The sequence below is a fragment of the Salvelinus namaycush genome, chromosome 40 (assembly GCF_016432855.1).
Source record: "Salvelinus namaycush isolate Seneca chromosome 40, SaNama_1.0, whole genome shotgun sequence".
Lineage (NCBI taxonomy): Eukaryota > Metazoa > Chordata > Actinopteri > Salmoniformes > Salmonidae > Salvelinus > Salvelinus namaycush.
Window position 1 is genome coordinate 14,611,409 of NC_052346.1, and position 21,963 is coordinate 14,633,371.

The 21,963-nt window shown below is 44.1% G+C and overlaps 2 protein-coding genes, 2 non-coding genes and 1 pseudogene across 5 annotated transcripts; 2 read left to right on the plus strand and 3 right to left on the minus strand.

Annotated features, from left to right (window-relative positions):
- The first annotated feature begins 100 nt into the window (after positions 1-100).
- On the plus strand, positions 101-10,001 carry LOC120033735 (SLAIN motif-containing protein 1-like). The gene is made up of 9 exons (XM_038980185.1): positions 101-594; positions 1,458-1,591; positions 4,698-4,829; positions 5,277-5,384; positions 6,137-6,286; positions 6,733-7,107; positions 8,112-8,264; positions 8,491-8,788; positions 8,900-10,001. Exons 1-9 carry the CDS (start codon positions 179-181, stop codon positions 8,973-8,975), a joined length of 1,842 nt encoding a protein of 613 aa, XP_038836113.1. The 5' UTR covers positions 101-178; the 3' UTR covers positions 8,976-10,001.
- A 458-nt stretch (positions 10,002-10,459) lies between these two features.
- Positions 10,460-10,531, minus strand: trnae-uuc. Its single transcript has one exon. It is a non-coding gene; the product is annotated as a tRNA-Glu (tRNA).
- Positions 10,532-12,439: 1,908 nt separating this feature from the next.
- trnae-uuc lies at positions 12,440-12,511 on the minus strand. Its single transcript has one exon. It is a non-coding gene; the product is annotated as a tRNA-Glu (tRNA).
- A 233-nt stretch (positions 12,512-12,744) lies between these two features.
- Positions 12,745-18,516, plus strand: wbp4 (WW domain binding protein 4). Of its 2 annotated transcripts, XM_038979391.1 has the most exons (10): positions 12,745-12,867; positions 14,246-14,318; positions 14,592-14,654; positions 15,027-15,153; positions 15,488-15,673; positions 16,829-16,899; positions 17,052-17,127; positions 17,219-17,421; positions 17,548-17,738; positions 17,940-18,516. In XM_038979391.1, coding segments are annotated over exons 1-10 (1,209 nt in total). In that variant the 5' UTR covers positions 12,745-12,865; the 3' UTR covers positions 18,157-18,516. The 2 variants fall into 2 exon arrangements, with proteins under 2 accessions (XP_038835319.1, XP_038835320.1); XM_038979392.1 differs by lacking the exons at positions 16,829-16,899; positions 17,052-17,127.
- On the minus strand, positions 16,890-21,914 carry LOC120033126 (annotated as a pseudogene).
- Between the last annotated feature and the right edge of the window lie 49 nt (positions 21,915-21,963).

The following is a 21,963-nucleotide window of genomic DNA, read 5'->3' on the forward strand; positions in this document are numbered from 1 at the left end:
CCTCATTGGATGACATGGGCGGCATCTGAATGCTCTAGTCCTGATGGGCACTAGAGCAAGCGAGATACAACCCATACCCAAATCACAGTGTGGGCAACGGGTGAGCTGAGACTGAGTGTAGCTTACCCCGTCCACCATTTAATACAAAATATATCGGGTCATTGTACTTTTCCATCCAATGGATGCAGCAGTGATGAACCCCCAGATAATGACGGATGTCAACGGCAACAGCAATGCCGCGAACGCCGAACTGGAGGTGAAAAAGCTCCAAGAGCTGGTTCGGAAATTGGAGCGGCAAAATGAGCAATTGAGGACGCGGGCGAACGGCTGCACTGGCATCCCCCACATTCTACCTCCCTCTCCGGCCTACATGGCCGGGAGCTACTGCATACCTAGTCCGTTACCGACGCTACTGTGCCAGTCTTCCTTGGAGTCATTTTTCCCGTTGGACGAACCGTTCGAATATTTACATTCACATTATGTTGATACTGCTCTCGAGACGGAGGCTGATTATATGGAACTTACGGTTCTGGATGAGGTGGACATTCTGGACCTAGATGCTGTATTCTCTAATGAAGACTCTGAAGCTACCTGGTAACTATTTCACAATGTGCAATGGTTTGTATAATGTAGTTGACAGGTGGCAAATTTAATCTGACAGATTTCTTTGAAACTTGCAGTCCTTATTTGCATATGACAATTGACCTGTCATATACGATGGTGATGCAGTGTTCAGTTTATTTTATAGGATATGTGACTGTTACTCTGGTAGACGTAGGCCTATGGAATATAATTATGTACCTGCAAATGAGACTCAAATCCTATTAGGAATGATATACGACAACAAAGCCACACCTTCGGGGCAAATTGGACAGAAATATGGAGCTGACACTTGTTCCAATATCATTCGATGTTTCTTTAGCAAACACAAAACATCGATGTGTTGCAATTATCATAGTCAACGATTATGAATGAGCAGATGGCCACTGTGCTCTGTGAAAATGTGCCTGTTGAAATGGAGGCTAGACTGCATCAGTCTGAGACATGTCGACTTGGAGGTGGACGACTGGACACAAAAAGTGCTATTATTTTAGTGGTAAAACGTATGCATAAGAATATCCGCTGATAAAAGGTGACATTCTACTTTTGACTCATTCTTTATTATGTCAAATCCATTATAATGCCCAAAACCAATTTTGGACTGCAGTCAGAATTGGCTGCTCCACACTATGCGCCACGGTTTGCACTTGTTGGCTACAATCAATATGATTCTATTCTCAGGTCCTACGTGAGGTTTTGGCTTGATGTACATTTTTGGGATCATAGTAAAACTGGAAAACGTATCCCTAATCCGAAACCAGTCTTCCCATAGGCCCATAAGGGTTGATATGGGACTATAGGGCAGTAAAAGCCTCTTCATTCCTCCTCTTCTGGCTCTCATCCTGTCTTCCCTGCAGGCTGTATGTGTCAGCCAAGGCCCGGCTGTGGGGGGAGAGCCCTGTTACCCCCCTCCAGTGGAGCAGACAGGTCCTGGACAGCCCCAGAACAGAGGTGGAGTCTGCCCGCTCACTGTGCCTCAGGTTGGACCAAGGTATGAGGAGGGGTGGAAACTAGGGACTGAAAATGGTAGATGGATTGATAGATGGATGGCTATATAATAGACCATAGGTTTCTATCAACCTGACGAAACGTTTTGTATTCAAATACTTTTTCAACAGATGGTTATGATTCTACTTTACTGTGTGTGTGGGTACATGGAGGTGAGGGGGAGGCTAGCACTGTGATGCCTTGAGCACAGTGTGAAACAGGTCCTCAAGTCTCTCAGGATTATGTAACCAGCAAACTCCAGACTATTTTGGACTCTGAGGTAAAAGTACAGCACCTTGCCAGACAATCACTAGTCACACACAGCACTGGCTACATTAAACTACACACAGTACTGGTTACATTAAACTACACACAGTACTGGTTACATTAAACTACACACAGTACTGGTTACATTAAACTACACACAGTACTGGTTACATTAAACTACACACAGTACTGGTTACATTAAACTACACACAGTACAGGCTACATTAAACTACACACAGTACAGGTTACATTAAACTACACACACGACCGGCTACATTAAACTACACACACGACCGGCTACATTAAACTACACACACGACCGGCTACATTAAACTACACACACGACCGGCTACATTGAACTACACACACGACCGGCTACATTGAACTACACACACGACCGGCTACATTGAACTACACACACGACCGGCTACATTGAACTACACACACGACCGGCTACATTGAACTACACACACGACCGGCTACATTGAACTACACACACGACCGGCTACATTGAACTACACACACGACCGGCTACATTGAACTACACACACGACCGGCTACATTGAACTACACACACGACCGGCTACATTGAACTACACACACGACCGGCTACATTGAACTACACACACGACCGGCTACATTGAACTACACACACGACCGGCTACATTGAACTCCGCACAGCGCTGGTGTCATTAAACTACACACACGACCGGCTACATTGAACTACACACACGACCGGCTACATTGAACTACACACACGACCGGCTACATTGAACTCCGCACAGCGCTGGTGTCATTAAACTACACACACGACCGGCTACATTGAACTCCGCACAGCGCTGGTGTCATTAAACTACGCACACGACCGGCTACATTGAACTACACACACGACCGGCGGCATTAAACTACACACACGACCGGCTACATTGAACTACACACACGACCGGCTACATTGAACTCCGCACAGCGCTGGTGTCATTAAACTACGCACACGACCGGCTACATTGAACTACACACACGACCGGCTACATTAAACTACACACACGACCGGCTACATTGAACTCCGCACAGCGCTGGTGTCATTAAACTACGCACACGACCGGCTACATTGAACTACGCACACGACCGGCTACATTGAACTACACACACGACCGGCTACATTGAACTACACACACGACCGGCTACATTGAACTACACACACGACCGGCTACATTGAACTACACACACGACCGGCTACATTGAACTCCGCACAGCGCTGGTGTCATTAAACTACGCACACGACCGGCTACATTGAACTACACACACGACCGGCTACATTGAACTCCGCACAGCGCTGGTGTCATTAAACTACGCACACGACCGGCTACATTGAACTACACACACGGCCGGCGGCATTAAACTACACACAGCGCTGGTGTCATTAAACTACGCACACGACCGGCTACATTAAACTACGCACGGTGGTCACGCACAAGCGGAGTCACTCCTGTAAAGACAGCCGTATACAAACCTACAGACCCACACATTCGCACCATGGTTATGACAGTGAGTGCATTCATTTCACCTGGTTAGGTGATAGAGATCACGTTCTAATTCACAGCATCTACCTGAAGAAGGGTTGCAGTGGAGAGGTGACCGGGTCAAATGAGAATGAATGGGTGGCCGTAAAGTGAAGCTATGAGTGGCCGACTTTGGGAGTTTATCCGTAACGTCAGGTTTAATGCATCTACTCCTGAGACATTTTATGGTGTCTAATGACCACTGAGAGTGGACCTTGGGTTAATGTCTGAGAGGAAGCTGTGGTGTGAAACAGGACAGTGGAAGAGTGAATAGATGTGGTGTGACGTCTCCCACGGTCTTCGCTGAAGGTAATGTATTAATACAGCTTTAGTCCTCTAAGCTCTTAATGAGAGGTGAAGCACTGGCCGCAACTGTCTGTGTGCGTCACTTTCAACAACTTAGAGTAAACACACACATCAGCTTAATTGTATTTCATTTTACTATTATAGATTTGAAAAGTATCAAATGTATTGATATGTTTTTGCATATTAGATCCAATTTAACTGGGTGTTCATATTATATACTTGTCATGCAACAGCTTGACAAGTACATAAGCCTTCCACTGCTTTCACACTTGACCTACTATCTGCCTGTTGCTACGTTCACAGGGCCTCCCTCGGCAACCAGAGGGGTAACCATGGTTACCGTGTTTACATGAAAGGCATCTCGCCTCGATGCTGCTAAGTGGTTTATATTCTCAGTGACAGGTATAACATAACCCCACTATCTGTGGTGCAGGGATATATGCAGCGCTGTGTTGAGCAGCACACAGTCGAACCACCACACAGAGGGAGAGAGGGATGATTTGCTTTCTCAGCTCTGCCACATTTATTATTCATTCTTCTCTCTCTGTTCTTTTGATCCACCACATCTCCTCTAGATAGATTGCTGGGATATTTGTTTAGCGCGTGTTCATTACTGTAGGTCTCCTCTATGAATATATATCAGAAGGTGTGTGTGGTCGCTGCTCCGTCCCTGGTCCTGGCCTGTGCTGAATGGGTGTGTTGAGCAGTGTGTGTGTGAGGGTTGTGAATGCAGCTTTGTCTCCTGGGCATTGGACAGCAGATGTGTTCCCTGGCTGCTACTGAATAGTGGTTCTGTGACTGTCACAGCAATGTGACGTGCTGGGTGTGAGGTAAACAACCGCTTCACACTGCTGACCTCTGTTCCTTGTGAGGGGCCCGGAAAGCACTGACAGCTGTGTGTGTTTTGGGGGTGGTCCGATACAGTACAGTATGACATTGCCTTTTTCGCTCCCTCCTCCTCCTACCTCCCATGCGTAGTCCATAGGTGGCGGCGGGTCTTCTCCAGCCACTCTTCCCCTGCCCTCCCCCTGAGACGTGTAGCTGGAGTGTCCCCCCTCAGTGCCTCGTTCTCCAGGTCCTGCTCCACCCCTCCACCCGCTGACAGACCTGGTAAATACACACACAGATTACTATGTGACATGGGTACAGATTGCCATAATGTTACCATAATATTACCATATGACATTAGTTGAACTAGGGGTTTTTCCACCTTGCAACCTGATCAGGAGAAACTCTTGTCCCTATTGAGCAGGAATACTCTGCGCCCTATTGAGCAGAATCAGGGCCATATTGAGCAGAAAAATCCTGGGCTGTGTTGAGCAGAAACTCAACTCTCCTGATCAGTTCACCAGGTGAGGAAAACCCCTGGTCCTTAGACACGAGGGCTACTCCATCCACGATTACTTCTTAAACATGGTATTTCACAATTGAAAAAAATACCACAGTCTCTTCATTGGAATAGTTTTCTTTTTTCTCCATTAAAACAACTCTCCATGACTCTCTTTCTCTCCCCCTTATCCTGTCTCCTTCCCCTCCCTTTCTTTCTCCTTCCGTCAGCCTCATTCTCCTCACCCCTCCATCCTCTCCTCCACCTGTCCCTGACTCCTGTAGGGAAGGCTGAGAGAATTCCCACATTCCTCCCAGCCAATCACTCAGCTAATCGCAGTAAGCCTCGCTCGCTCCCCCGCTGGCCCACGTTGGCTCAGTCTGTATGTCATGTCAAGGTTTGCATCTCAATAGTCTGTCTGAAAGAGCTTCCTCTCCTTGTCTCCTCTCCTTCATTCCTGCTGATGTTAGAGATATGGACAGGTGAAACACCTTAAGTTTCACCTACTGGCTGTCTTGTCAGATCAGAACAGAGGTGGACACAAGAAGAGAGGAGAGGAAGCCACTGTAGACTATTAAGAAGCCCCTAAGGTCATCATTTGTCACGGCAAGAGAAGGAGCGTTTCAGTGTGTGTTCAGTTTCTGCTGCTTCAGGTGTTTGCCATGTGAAGTTCAACATAGTGGGATGGTGAGGGGACAGACTTGAGTGGAATAGTCCCTTTGGTGATGGAAGCGTCACATGTCACACAGCTAGGTCGAGCCTGTGGGACCTGGTTGGCGACCATAATGGAAAATGGCCATGGGGGCTTGGAGTGGCCATAAACACAATATGGCCTTTTCTAGCTTTGTCTGGGATTTGTGGTGCTTCTATCACCAAAGGCACAATTCCATGACGTGGCCTCCCTACTAACAGTGACTCTGCAGTGTTTCTTAAAGGGAGAGTGATGTTTTTTTGCTGCCAGTGTACCTCTATCTAAACTAATCTTGCTTTTCATCTGGTCAGTTTTCTTTGTGTTCATTGTTAATGTAAAATCTCTGCAATGTAATTTGTCTGTGATCTGACCTCTGAACTGTGTTGTTGTGTGCTGAAGGCCGCAGCCTCCGGCGGTTCCTCCTCAGCCCCCAGTCTTCCATGGACAGTGAGCTCAGTGCCTCAGAGCTGGAGGATGACTCTATCACGCAGGGATACAAGCTACAGGACCTTGTTGACGTCCAGGTCATGGCTCGTCTGCAGGAGGACAGTGAGTCCCTCACCCTTTATTAAAAACTGTTGACGTCACATAGTTATGACTATATATTGTTTTACATAGTAAGAGGTGAGTTTTCCCCCCTTTCTATGTAAAAGTGTGGGAAAGGCTTTATAAATCAGAACTATTATTATTATTAACTATTGAGCAGGTGACCTGAAAGGGAATAACTCTGGGCCCCAAGATTAAAAGTATGGCCCAGAGTTGTTACTGGTCAGTTCAAGTGGTCTTGGATTCCTGGCCATATTCTTGCCCTTTATTGTTCCTCTCTCTCCTTATTTTCCTCTGTCCTTCTCTCCCTTCTAACACTAACGTGATACAAGACCTCAGACTTCATCCAGGCTTTATTAACCTTAACCTCAGGCGCAGAAGGTGACGACTGATTGTGTGCGCGTGCGTGTTTGTGTGTTTGCGCTTGTCCGTATTTCCCCCTCCTTCAGGTCTTCGTCAGGACTACGCCACCACCCCCACCTCCATCAATCGCCGCAGCGCCAGCTTCTCCTTCCTCTCCCTTCAGCACAGCGGCGAGGCCGACCTGGAGGAGGAAGAGGATGAGGAAGAGTACGGGCAGCTACCTCCTCCCCAGCCCCGTCTGACCCGTGTGGGACCCACCCTGCAGCGCGGACTCTCCCACTCCCACACCTTTTCCAGCATACGGGACTGGAGGAGGAGCACAACCAGCCTCTCCAGCCCCTCCACCCCTCAGTACCCCTCTGGAGGATTCTCCTATCAGCCCCCACCCCAACCCCAGGCCCTGGCCAGCCCCACACTCAGCACCCACACACCCGAACAACAGGGCTTCAGGCCTGGATCAGGTGAGCAGGCCTGGCCCATGCAGGTACTTGGGTTGCGTTCATTAGAGAAAATGTTTTTTTTATGACAATTCAAATGTTTTTTATTGGACAGCTTCAGGTTGCAATGGACTCCTCCATTTTTTATATATATATAAATAACCTTAACCTCAGGCGCAGAAGGTGACGACTGATTGTGTGCGTGTTTGCGCTTGTCCGTATTTCCCCCTCCTTCAGGTCTTCGTCGTGTGTGTGTGTGTGTATATATATATATATATATAAATAAATAATGTGTTCTTCTGTTCGGTGTCTATTGGACTCAACCCTGGCCCTCTGCTTAAATTGATCAAATCTCACACTTTCTAATAAGAATTCTTGCTCTGCAAGACTCTCTTCTAATAATGTTTTTGTTTTCTGTGTATTTATGTTCGCTATGTATCTTGGGGATCACATTTGGAATGCAGATATGAGTACATTTTTCAAACAAGCCTTTTTGTGTTGTCTTGATGGAACATTTGCCTAACAACAAAGTACAATATTTGTAGGGCTACAAAATAATTGACACACGACATGATGGCCCTCTTATGAAATAGTTATACTAATCTATTTATAGGTTTGTGTTCAACTTGTCATTGTTTATGTTAATGGAGGAACAGGTCATTTTAAGGTTAGTCACTACCGTAGGTACTTCCCTAGCCTGTTGACTGTAGTGTCAGACTACCAGGGATGTGCTCACTCACTGTAAGCCTCTTGAGACACTGACTGTTCTGTAAGCTCTTGAAGGCTATTCTGTTTCTGCTCTGTGAGCTAAACAGGAGAGGGACACTGAATAGAGGGTGGTGAGATTACAGGAGATGTTTATCTTTGGGGCCTTAACACTGGTGTTCTTCAAGAGAGAGTAGTGAGTGACACGTACTCCTCTTGAAGAGGGCTCTATGGAGAATCTGAGATGATAAAGTCTTAGTCATCTAGATCTGTGGCCTTGAATTCATACAGGAATATTGTGTGTGTGTGCGCATTCTATTTAGATAAGCTGCGGAGGAGCATGCCCAACCTGTTCAGAGCTCCCAGTGTGCCTAGCCCACTGAGCCCAGCCAATCACATCGGCTCTCCTTCCACCCTTCGGAACAGTCTGAGCTTCGACTCGTCGAATGGGCTGGCCAGCAGGCTACAGTCCTCCAGTGAGATACCCTCTTCTTTGTTTTAGCTCTGACCATACACATACTATAAAACTGCCGGGCTTGATTGACTTGCCAGAATTCATCAAATTGAAAATGATCATTCTAAGTCGGTGGTCCATACATTATACAGTAGATCTGAGGAAAACAGGAATATTATATCACCCCATTAATAATCCATTAATCTGTATATGATGTATTGTCAACCCTCTGTTCCTCTCCCCACTAGTCCCTTCACCCGGTCAGTTGCAGAACAGAGTCCAGAGTGTGGGGAACTTCCAGTCGTTGTCGCGGCAACCCCTCAAAGCCACAGCCTACGTCAGCCCCACTGTGAAAGGGCCAGTTACCATGCCGACCTCCACCAGTCTGCAGTCCCTGAGCGGCATCAGTGGGATCCCCCTCTCCAGTAAACCAGCTGTGGGGGTTGGAGGCACTCCTACACCCCCCCGGAGCAGCCTGCCCCGCCCCGCCTCCTTTATTGGGACCAGCGCCACCCCTCGAAGCAAGATCGCCCAACCCACACGCAGGTAGGCTACTGTAGGACACTAGGGGAGCGCCAACAAGCTCAAAACTAGGTTCTTGTTGTCTGGGATCGTCATTTCTTATTTTTCATCTCAATCTGATCTTCTTTTCCCCAGTTTATTGACGCCTCCTAAGAGCTTGTCCAGCCTGAGTGCCCTACGAGACGGGAGCTGGAGAGATGGCTGCTACTGAGAGAGGGATGAATGGAGAGATAGGATCCAGAGAAGAAGAGCTGGCAATGTAGAGAGACCCTGCTGGTTGGGGTCGATCACTGGTCAACCAAACTATAGGGAATAACAACCTTGTGTAGAACGCCCTCATGATTGGGTATGTGAGGTGTCGTCAGCACTCAGTCAAACATGCATTCTCCACCTGTCCAATTTGGTCTGTGCCAAGGGGAATCGCCCTGTTGATATTTTTATGCACTAACAAGTTTTAACCACGTTATGGTTACATTAACATACTAAAGAAAGAGATGCTAATTAAGCCACATAATTTGTTTTTTTACTTTGGAACTCTGATTAATAAAAGGTGTATTTTCTCTTAATGGAGAGCACCAAATGTGCTGCTAAAAAAAGTCTAAATCACTCCCTATTGTCTGGGTGTATTTGGTCTAATTTTTACATGGCAAGGTATATTTAAAATAAATCTTATATTATTTATTATCTTATGATTAGTGTAGAGACTAAAGTTAACTTTCAGTGTGCATTGTTGGGATGCTGATCGTATTGATGCAATATTCTTCATGATTTTAAAAATTTTTATGTGAAGCATATTAACCAAATTAAAGCTAACGTCTGAATCTGTTTACAAAATGTCTCACCAAGACAGGGAAATGACTTCAAGTTGTGTTTTGGACACTTTTTAAACTATAAAGATTCACTGGTATATCTATGAAATATTTGTAATTGTTGCACTGATTGTACAAGTGTGAATTGAAATGTAATTGTTTTTGTTCATTTTATTTGTGATATTGCACTTTTATGGTTAATTATAATTTTGTTGATGAAGAGCACAGGGTAGATGTTTTGTCTTTTGGGATGAAGGATTACGTTTTAAAGATCACTTATGTAGCATTCTCTGTCTGTTTTAATAATTTTTTCAGTATTTCAAAAAAGCAGGTTAGTCTGGCACAACTCACCATCTCTTTCTCCAAAACATTTTTTTTACTGTATTGAATGAGTGTAGTTTTAAAAACTAAAATTAAAGATTTTCAAATTATTAAAAAAAATATTATTTCAACCTGATTTTCAATTATGTCTCTATAGTTAGTAGGTTACTGGTTATTTTCACAAGTGAAGTTCTTACAATTTCGCTAAATTTGTCAGATTGATTGTAATTCAGTTTCCGTATCAAAGGACATGTAACGCTTTCTGTTTTAAGCCTATCCCAAATCGTAACCCTTACCTTAACCATTCACCGTTAATGCCTAACCTAAAAAATGCGGAGTTAATGTCTAAACAACCATACACTAAGAAATGTGACGTTTGAGTGACGTGGAATTCTGGTGTGAGACTGTGAGCACTAGTTTCAGCATTACTAGAGTAGCCTACATCGGATAGATTATTCTATTTTGTTAGTTCGCAATATTTTAACAGTCAAAGCCACAGGCAGACACATACCGTATCTGTAGGCCTACTGTGCATAACATGTACAAGGTTTTAATAAAAATATCGTTCCCATACCGGGAGTCGAACCCGGGCCGCCTGGGTGAAAACCAGGAATCCTAACCGCTAGACCATATGGGAGGTTGAAAAACAGTAAGTTAACAATGAAATGCACAAGTAAGCCTATTGGTATTGTAGAATGGTGTTTTTGAACCCTCGAGTACCCCCAACAGTACACTTTTCATTGTAGCCCTGTACAAACACCTCATTCTGGGTTTGGTGATTAGTTGAATTAGGTGTGCTTGTCCAGGGTTACAATAAAAATATGTACTGTTGGAGGTATTCAAGGAGTGATGTAAAGTACTTAAGTAAAAATACTTTAAATCAATACGTATCTGAACTTTACTATTTATATTTTGGACTACTTTTACTTTTAACGTTACTTCACTACCTTCCTAAAGAAAATAATGTACGTTCTACTCCATACATTTTCCCTGACACCCAAAAGTAGTCGTTACATTTTGAATGCTAAGCAGGACAGGACAATTGTCCAATTCACGCACTTAAAGAGAAAATCCCTGGTCACCCCTACTGCATCTGACCTGGCAGACTCACTAATGCTTTGTTTGTAGTGATGGGTCGTTCGCGAACGGCTCTACGAGCCGGCTCTTGTAGGTGAACGTTGGGAGCCGGCTCGCATATCAGAAGAGCCGAATCTATTTATAAAAATATTTATTTAAATAAGATACGAATAATCAAAATATTTAAATGAATAGAATTAACTAATTCAAATAACGAAAAAAGAAATAAAACAATATAGCCCTAAATGCTCAAGCGCACACATTCGTTCTGACTGTCTGCTCAGACTAACAGCCTCACCTGTTGTTCCTGTCAATCAGACATGCAGTGTCAACCAATGAACCAAAGATGCGTGAGGGAGGGCCGAGCCAACTCACTCACAGTCACATACTTAGCAGCCGATGAGAGAGAAGAAGGACAGCTGTGAAAACAACAGCTGGAAAATGAGTCGGAAGCACAGTAGCATGTGGATGCATTTTAATAATGTAGACAATGTTAGAGCACAGTGTAGAATTTGCCAAAACAAAATCTCATATAAAGCCGGTTCTACGCACAATCTACACCGGCATATGCGAACTGTGCACCCAACTGTGAAGCTAGCTGTAGCGGAGCTTTGAGAAACTAGCGGGCCTGCTAGTGATAGTGGTGGAGCCAGAACCTCCAGACGTGGAGATGTTTCCACTCAGTCAAGTAGGCCTACTCCGCGACCCACAGCTACGCAGTCTGCTATGGAGCAGTTTATGCCAGAGAAGCAAACAAGGCCAAATTGGCCAAATCTGTAGCAAAACCAAGGCCACATTGATATTGCATTGGCTACAATGCCACCGATTTCCAGCCATTTTCGATCATGGAGGACAGAGGTTTTAGAAATTATAGTAATAGTCTAAATCCAATGTACACGATTCCAAGCAGGAAAACCCTTTCAAAATCACTTATTCCACAATTTTACGAGAGCACACAGGCTTCAGTGCGGGAAAGAGTCCAAAAAGCTACTGAAGTTTGCCTTACCACTGACTGCTGGACATCACCTCTTACATGTCGGTTACATGTCACTTCATTGAAGATTTGAAGATACCCAAGGCTTACTAAAGTCATGACAGGGAGACCTCATAGTGGCCACATCCGTTCCCTCTGAGAGGGTCTTCTTGAAAACGGAACAAACAATTACTGAGAGAAGAAACCGCATCAGCCCATCGAAAGTGAGGCAACTTTGATACTTAAGTATATTTGAGCAATTAGACTTACTTTTTGATACTTAAGTACATTTAAAACCAAGACTTTTCAGACTTTTAATCAAGTAGTATTTTAGTGGGTGACTTTCACTTTTACTTGAGCCATTTTCTATTAAGGTATCTTTACTCTTCCTCAAGTATGACAATCGGGTACTTTTTCCACCAATGTATTCGAGGAGCAGGGTGAGGAAACACTGCTATAGAGAACATGTTCAATGATGTTTAAACAAAACAGTTGTTCCCATACCGGGAGTCGAACCCGGGCCGCCTGGGTGAAAACCAGGAATCCTAACCGCTAGACCATATGGGAGGTCTTAAGAATTAATAGGACTATAGACTATTTGTTCCGTCTACACGGGACGGATGACATATTTACACTTAATTTCATCATTCAATTCATTCTTCTCACATTCTTTATAACAAACTGCGATTAAAACGACACTTTCAAACGACTGTGTTGCTAAAATAAAGCAAATTAAAGCGATAACAGTAGCGAGTACAAACAGTTTTGACCCTCAAAGACATCCGTATGTATATACGTCATAAGAAACGGACGCCGTGTTGTTGATGGTTGAGAAATGTTCAACATTTTCTGCTTTCGTGTGTAGCTAGCTAGGTTGTTTAACCTTAATTATATTAACGTTATATTGGATCAGAAGACACAATGTGAGTATTTCGTTTAAGATTTACTAAAGCCATTTTCTTGCCTGCCGATATTCACCCCCCCCCCTTCTAATTTCCTTAATTTTGTCACTAAAGTCAACTACTTTCTATAAAACAAACTTCACATCAGGATAGGCAACCGAAATTAATAATTAATGTATGTGTGTTATATTAAACAGAGGGAGTAAAATGCTACTAAGATCAGTGAAATGTAGAAATGTGAAACAGTGAAGAGACGACTCCAGGATGCTTGCCTTCTAGACAGAGTTGCAAAGAAAAAGCCATATCTCAGACTGGCCAATAAAAATAAAAGATTAAGATGGGCAAAAGAACACAGACACTGGACAGAGAAACTCTGCCTAGAAGGCCAGCATCCCGGAGTCACCTCCTCACTGTTGACTTTGAGACTGGTGTTTTGCGGGTACTGTTTAATGAAGCTGCCAGTTGAGGACTTGTGAGATGTCTGTTTCTCAAACTACACACTAATGTACTTGTCCTCTTGCTCAGTTGTGCACAGGGGCCTCCCACTCCTCTTTCTATTCTGGTTAGAGCCAGTTTGCGCTGTTCTGTGAAGGGAGTAGTACACAGCGTTGTACGAGATCTTCAGTTTCTTGGAAATTTCTCGCATGGAATAGCCTTCATTTCTCAGAACACGAATAGACTGATGAGTTTCAGAAGAAAGTTCTTTGTTTCTGGCCATTTGAGCCTGTAATCAAACCCACAAATGCTGATGCTCCAGAAACTCAACTAGTCTAAAGAAGGCCCGTTTTATTGCTTCTTTAATCAGAACAACAGTTTTCAGCTGTGCTAACATAATTGCAAAAGGGTTTTCTAATGATCAATTAGCCTTTTAAAATGATAAACTTGGATGAGTTAACACAACATGCGGTTGGAACACAGGAGTGATGGTTGCTGATAATGGGCCTCTGTACGCCTATGCAGATATTCCATTAAAAATCAGCCGTTTCCAGCTACAAAAGTAATTTACAACATTAACAATGTCTACACTGTATTTCTGATGTGATTTTAATGGACAAAAAATGTGCTTTTCTTTCAAAAACACACATATATATATATATAAAGCAATTTTTTTGTCCATTAAAATAACATACAGTGTAGACATATGTCTTACTTTTTAACTCTGCACTGTTGGGAATTGTCTCATAAATTAGCATTTCACTGTAAAGTCTACACATGTTGTATAACATGACCAATAACATTTGAGTTCATATTATTGCATCTATTCATAAGCTAACATAAGCTAGCTAGCTAGTTCAGTTTGTATGACCATGGTTGTGTTTTATTCACTGTCTAAATTGCTATTCTGATCAGCTTTCAAACACATGTTTATGAAGTTGTTTATTTTGTTTGTATTACTCAGGTCGGAATATTGGAAGTCCCAGCCAAAGAAATTCTGCCAGTACTGCAAGTGCTGGATAGCCGACAATAAACCTGTGAGTGTTGAATAAATTGTCATGTAATTTGTACCGGTATGTAAAGTTGTACTTAGCTGACTAGCTACCCATTCAGGCCTGATCATCATGCTAGTTATTCAGTCTCTTTGACTAGGCCCTTCTCATGTTTCTAACGTTGAATGAATGCTTACTTGTTCTTGGTGATGTGTGTCAAAGAGCTAGTAGTCTGTTACGTTATGACTGCAAGGGGTTGTGGCTGAGGACAAGATTTGATCATGTATTCACCCCTGTGATTGTTTGTTTCTCATGCAGAGTGTTGAGTTTCATGAACGAGGGAAGAATCACAAAGAAAATGTTGCTGCCAAAATTGCTGAGGTGAGTTGTCATCATTGGGTTTTGCCTTCACTTGTGGAACATAGAAAGATGGGTGCCTGTCAGGGCCAGGATTGTAGCTACCATACTGCATAAGAAATACAGATACCATAAATGTGTCAATCACCTGACTATACTGTTTTCTATCTGGGCTCTATGTAGTCTGCTGATAACACGTTATTACACAGAGGTATCAACAGGGGTCACTGTTGCGAGGGAAACTATTAATGCTTTGTAAACGCAGCTTGGCATACATAGCCCTCCTGGCTGGCCTAGTGGTGTATTTCAGCAGAGATAAGGTCCAGATATGCCACTCACCCCATGCTGTCATCTCATTGGTGACTTGACTGATACTCCGGCCTCTCTTCTGTACAGATGCAAAAGAAGAGCATTGACAAGGCGAAGAAGGAGGATCGTCAGTCTAAAGAGTTTGCAACGATGGAGGCGGCTGCACTGAAAGCTTATGAGGAGGATATGAAAAGGTTGGGGATAAAACCATCAGGTAACTTCTTAGTTAAATGTTTTATTGATTTACTAACTTAATAACCTGCCAGTCTGTTTTTATTTGTACCGTCTAATAAGTGTGTAACTTATTACCATTGTTTCTTATAGTTTTTGTATTCTAATATTTTATTATCTCTTATTGTTGCATTGTCGAGAAGGAACCTGTCAAGTAAGCATTTTGTCGGATGATGTACACCACGCGTATTCTGTACATACGACTAATGAAACTTGAAGCTTTTAAAAAGTTATAACACACTCAGTGTAAGTTGTTTTGGATAAGAGTGTCTGCTCAAATGGCTAATATATCAATGTGATTTTGTGTGTTTGCTTAGGTTCCCCATCTCAAACCAAAGCCCAAACTCCAAGCCCAGTTCCATCTCAATCTCCATCTCCATCTCGAAAACAAGAAAAGAAGCGAAAGCCTGGAAAGGAGAGGATGCCCAGAAACGAATCAGAGAACTGGGTGGAGGGAAAGACAGGCGAAGGACTCACATACTACTACAACTCTATGACAGGAGGTAGGCAAGGTTCACACAAGGTGCTTGAAGTGTTTAAAGTAATTGAATTTGGCACTCTGAAATTCAATTACTTGAATAGCTTGAAAATCTGAAGTTGGTACTTGAAAAGTACTTGAATTAAAATGAGAGGAGAACAGAAAACGATCAAATATGTTAATATGAAAAATATATTGGTCTTACGAATTCATTTCCAGGTACACTACCGAGTTTTATTTAATGTGTTTCGCACTCTGGTTGCCAGGCGAGCTCTCATTCTACCCACACTGCCACTCAGCCAGGCAGGTACAGAACCGACTGATTAGGCACTGCCAAACGTCACATCGATAGCTAAAATGCTGGGCAACATGGTGTAATCGGCCCTGGAGGGGAAAGGCACAACACTGCATCCTGCGCTGGTGCCAGTTTTACATTAAGAGATTTTTTTTTTCCTCATTCAAAGGGGGCCTGCGATATTCCACTTTATCAAGCGGCAGCCGTGCTCCTGCTGTACTGGTTGCCGTTCACGTGCCGTTTTCCTCACACAGCCCACCCGCCCTTCTCCCGACCGGCGACTCTAAAGCTGCCAGTCAGAAGCAAGATGCTTTGTTGTAGCTATTGAGAGGTAGATTCCCAAATGCCCAATAAAACTACAATACTGTCATAAAGCTGGAGTTGTGTAGTAATGCGAATAAGAAATGTGTGTTCACAAGTAGGCATGTCCCAAAACTCTCTCTGCTCATCACTACTCAAATTACATCATCAGTACTGATTTACCTCATGTATGTAGTACATGTAGTAAATAAGTAGTGAAGCATGTATTATTGAGTAGAGCTTGTAAGGTAGTAATGAATAGTAAGTACGTTTTTTTTTTCATGAGGTTTTGGCGAATATACCGCCATCTGGTGGCGAATAGAAACAATAGCATAATAGGAACTATTACAAATTGCTGGTCCTTGGAAATAAATATTAGTACTTAAAAAAGTACTTGAAAGCCCTTGAATTTGGTTTGCAACTGTCCGTACGAACCATGGGTAGGCTGAAGACCACAACACCTCTGCAGATATCAGAGATGACGGGTTAAAAGGCATAGACTGTGACTTTAATAAATCAGTTTTGAACATACGCCTAAGACCATTCACCTTTCTCCTGAAGCATTGTGTTTTTATATCTTTTCAGAATCTCAGTGGGACAAACCATATGGGTTGAAGGGAAAGAGCACACCCTCTCCACAGCCTGGTCAAACTGAAGTACACACAACTTTTTAATGTATTTTTCTTAATACCTTTCATTTCACCAGGAAGTCTCTTGTATGTTGTTACCCATTTGATATGTTTAGAGTCAGTGTAATGTACCGAGGTAATGCATTCAAGTCCTGGTGTGAACACACTTTTTCCTGTAGATCTCCTTAGGTAGGGCCTGGATGGAGGCCGTCAGTCCTGATGGATTTACATACTACTACAACACAGAGACTGGAGGTCAGTCTGTAAAGACAGGTGATGACAAGAATGATGTATGTATGACATAATTATGTTTGACATAGTTTTGATGTTTCCCCCACACTGACAGAGTCCAGCTGGGAAAGACCTGCAGATCTCCCTGCCGGTGGTGAGTCTGGGTCTGGGCCCAGTGGAGAGACAGTGGGCCCCCCAGGGGTAGATGACACATCTGCCCTGCAGCCAGAACCCCTCTCTGGGGAGGACAGCTCCAACAGTACCAACGGAGCCGGGGAGGGAGAGGATTCCAAACAGGTCACCAAGATTCAGTTCAGGGTGAGACTGAGTTCTCAATACAACCCCATTGGTAGTGAATGGGCACAAATAGTAGGCATTAGTTTAGGATTTGAGTCATGGTGACTGACGATCATTTCAATAATCATTTGCTCTCCTCACAAAAAGAATACACCGCCTTCAGACAAGGAGGGAGAGGATAAAGATGGTGAGGATGATGATGGGGGGAAGGGAGACGAAGGGGCCAAAGACACACCGGCAGCTGTGCCTGAGGAGAAAGAGAGGCCTGCTGTTAAGAAGCCCAGGAAGACCAACCCTTACGGAGCCTGGGAGCAGATACAGGAAGAAGAAGAGCCTTAGTAAGAGACTGTTGTACTGTCAATGTCTTCATTTGGATTTAACTATGAGATTTTGTTAGTTTGCCTTAATGAACAGGACCCTGGTGCTAGTCTGTCTCTACTTTAGCCAACTTGTTATTGTGTGCCTTATTAAATGCTAAACTAATAACTCACCTATCTGCTCTATACCCCACCCACCACCACACATGTTCTCTCCTCCAGTGAGAAAGTGGACCTGCAGCTACCACAGGTGGAAGGTGCAGCTAGCACCCCCGCGGAGCTGCCGCCTGAGCCCAAACCCAAGTTTAGGGAGCGTATCATCACCTCTCTGGGCGACGAGGGTGGCCCCGCGTCGGGAGCCGGGACAACGTTCAGGAAGAGGAAAGCAGAGAACGGGAAATCCTCCAGGAGCCTGAGGCAACGGGGAGATGATGACTAATACCCAGGCTAACTCAGATATTAACTATTTTTAAACAGACACAAGGCTTGACAAACTGGGGGATGTTGTTGGAGACTGTTGTTATTGTGTAATGGGACAATTCGAGCAACGTCATATCAATACCTGGATAGGCAGGTCAGGTCCCTGTGGGCTACAAAGAACCCGAGTTAGCTACTCACCAAGATGCCATCATTTCATAATTGTTCAGGTTGAATTTTACCCATCAACCAACCAAGTTACAGTATATCAGCAGCTTTTGGGGTTGAATAATAGGACAAGCAGATGTCTGAAACAAGCTGGATCAGTGGCTTTAGCTGTCCTAACTTGAAGTGTTACTCTTTACAATTTCCTTTTTCAATGCCTGATGCCCTCCTGCTTTTTTATTTGAGTTGAATAGCATACAGCCGTGACGGAGAGACAATATCATTCCCAGAGATATTTTCTTATGCGTGTGTGATGTATTTTTAACTGGATCATTTCTGGATGGCTTGTGAAGGACCGCTGTGATGTCCTTACTGTGGTGGTGGATGTCATTTTCCACATCACCACCAGTACATGCTCAGGCCTGGGTCTCCCAAACCCATCTTAGCACTAAGGTCATCTTTTGTCTATTTAGTTTCAATGGAATTAACATCCTAGTGCTACGATGCTTTGGGGAAACCCAGCGCTGAACCGTACCAGCATGGTTGGAGTATGCGAGAAGGAGAATGCAAAGAAAGTTTTCTACAGTATGATTGATGAAATATTGTACTTTTTTTTTTTTTTTGGTGAGCACTGTTGAATATATATTGTGCTGGTGTGGACATTTTCTCTATGCTTCTTCCTTTAGTCCATCAGCCTTTAGTAATCAATAGTCTTCCACGGATTTATTTTGCAGACTTCTGTCAGAGCAACTCAAACATTTCACAGGGGCTTGAGTAGCCTTGAAGGTAATTCAATCCTTCATTGGTGCCAATACACACTCATTGCTATGGCTGTGTAGGAGAGATACTGATGCCATGGCTGGCCAGCTGCCAGACAGCCTGGGTGCTTGAGATTAGAGCGTGTGTGTTGGGCTGAAACATAGCTCTGACACACCCAATAGGAGCAGGGCTCATCGCCAACTATTTTCAGTAAAATTTTAGGACTTTATTAAGATGCTAGGGTGTAATTGGGAATATGTTTGAGACTGGTTAAAGAGCTGGGTTATCTGCAGCCAGGCTCACTCTTTTCTCCACCCACACGCCATTCTTTCACAAACTGAACCAGGATCAGTGTTCGCGCCATTGGTTCCATGTCTGGTCTGACTGTTCTCCTGTCAGTGCTGCAGCAGTGGGTCATGTCAGCTAGCTCCCAGAACTAAGGCGTCACACTGTCTTGAGTCAATATCTCTGACTGCAGGTCACCACCAGCTCCAGCAGAGCCTCCTTGTCTCCGTGTTCCAACAGCTCTGAGATCAGATCATCCAGGGGCTCCCCACCCCTCATGAACTCCTGCCAAGAGAATACAGAAGACACATTAACCAACTATTACCACTACATGTAAAAGCATGACATGACAAGCATTACACAACAAATCAACTTCCATTATAGACTGCTTGTTTGCATAGTTAGAAGCCCACCTTGATATCTCTGGTCACATAGCCAGTCCGGTGATCTGTCACCCGGTCCTGGCTAAAGTTGTAGGTGCGAATCCTCTCCGACTGGGAGCGAGTGCCCACCTGGAGAAGGAGTAACATGAATGGCTCTGAGGTGAGTTGGGGGGAGGGAGGGGGGGGACAGTAAAGCGTTTGGATGGGACTGTGTGTCGGGGATCACCTGCTGTTTGCGTGCCGTAAGTCTCTGCTCCGTCTCTCTGCCCATCATGCTCTGGTAGAGGCGGGCCTTCAGCACGCGCAGGGCCGTGTCACGATTCTGCAGCTGAGAGCGGGACGTCTGACACTCTGCCATCGTACCTAGGGTCAGAGAACGGGTCAGTCAGTAATTCTATTTCAATTCAGTCAATATCAGGAGATCAATTCAAAAATCAAGAATTGAGAAGTGCCATAGATTATTTTTTTTTACTTCTTAAAGTGGAGTTTCAATACATATTCTGTTTCCCCGAACTGTAAGCTCTTACCTGTTGGCAGGTGTACTATTTGGACAGCACTGTCCGTTGTGTTGACACTTTGACCTCCCGCCCCTCTCGATCTGAACGTATCAACCCGCAGGTCCTTAGGGTCAATGCTGATGTCCAGCTACAAAACAGAATGCCAATTTATTATCGTTCAGACAGACAAGACAGATAGGGGCAGACAGACAGGTGTACCTCGTTGGGTTGTGGCAGGACGATGACGGTCATGGTTCCTGTGTGAATGCGTTGCATCCTGGAGGACAGGCCCACCTCGGGGATCCTCTGGACCCGGTGTGTCCCTCCCTCATGTTTCAGACGCCGGTACACACTCCCCCGCTATCCTTACTGCCGCATGGTGCAGTCCACCTGAGTGAATCAAATCAGACAACACACCAATCAATCATACATAAACGCAGACACTTTCATCCAGTGACCCATAAAACACAGAGACAGTAGGACAGACAGAAGAGAAGCATTACCATATTCAGCAGGTGTGTAGTTGAAGATCTCAAAGTCCCAGTTCTTGTAGCTGGCAAGGCCTTGGTACATGTCAAACATCTCTCTGGTGAACTGTTGACAGATGTCACCTGGATCAAAACATGTGTACCAGAGAGGGGACATACATTAGCATTAGGACCAGGAGTGTAATGGAGAGCCATTGTCCATGGCCTATGCTGTTCATTGAGTAATTACAGTTCAGACTCACCTCCTGTTGTCCGCCCCGTTACCACCTCCAGAAGGACATTACTGGTGTCGTGTGGGTCACTGGGTACTAGTGTCTGGATCAACTGGGGGAATATGAATTCAGATTTTCTCATCAAGTTCCAGACTGACCAAGGCAGATATTTAAAATGTTGTGTGTCTAATGTCTGTTCGTACATCTTTTCTCAATGACTCAATTCTTTGGGTGATCTGTGCTTGTTCCTCTTTCAGTAGCTGGACCATTTGTCGGTCTTCCTCTTTAGAACCGACTGTCCCTGTAAAAGGACAATATGGATGACTCTGTACAACATTTTCAGATACATGACACATTTCACAGTTAGCACATTGTTATTGAAGCATGGCGACCTCTTCTGGTTATTGCGGCACGTAGGCGTTACAGACACTTATGAAAGGAAGATACAAAAAGACCACTAGCTAGTTAGCAATTAACAAAATACACGAAACAGAACACAGCTTACTTACTCTGAAGCAGAGTTTCAACCTCCTCTAGGTCTTTCACGGCATGTTCAGCGCTCTGAAACGCAGTGGCCACTGGTGAAAGTCCCACCTGTCTCTTGTTCAACTCTTTCCTGGTGGGGTCGTTGAGAAACCCATGTTGTAATGTTTTGGTGACATCTCTGTACTCTTCCACAAGCTGCCGAAGATATCTTTGTACAGACTCATTCCGGTATAAATCTCCCAAATGATTGTTACAGCAACGTCTTGATGATACGAGTGATCGATTTGCTAGTTCCTTCCATATTCTCTTGCGCATGAGGAGGGCGCACCAGCCATACAGTCGAATACATTTCTGCATAAGCATCTGGCTACAGTGTATACGAAATAAGTGTAAACTGGTTACATGAGTTTATCATCTCATATTTAGTAACATTGTAAAGAATATAATCACGCTTCCAGCAAGGTCAAAGAGTGGTGTTGAATGCTGGGATATGTAGTCATAAATAATGTTTTTCGCACAGTATTTTACAACAGCACCCCTGGTGGTGTTATTTA

Coding starts and splice junctions, on each gene's coding strand:
- LOC120033735 (XM_038980185.1), top strand. CDS start 179: ATGGATGCAGCAGTGATGAACCCCCAGATAATGACGGATGTCAACGGC. Junction 5,385..6,136: donor CAATCACTCAGCTAATCGCA/GTAAGCCTCGCT, acceptor TGTGTGCTGAAG/GCCGCAGCCTCCGGCGGTTC. Junction 8,265..8,490: donor CAGCAGGCTACAGTCCTCCA/GTGAGATACCCT, acceptor TCTCCCCACTAG/TCCCTTCACCCGGTCAGTTG.
- wbp4 (XM_038979391.1), top strand. Junction 16,900..17,051: donor CACAGCCTGGTCAAACTGAA/GTACACACAACT, acceptor TTTTTCCTGTAG/ATCTCCTTAGGTAGGGCCTG. Junction 17,739..17,939: donor CAGGAAGAAGAAGAGCCTTA/GTAAGAGACTGT, acceptor TCTCTCCTCCAG/TGAGAAAGTGGACCTGCAGC.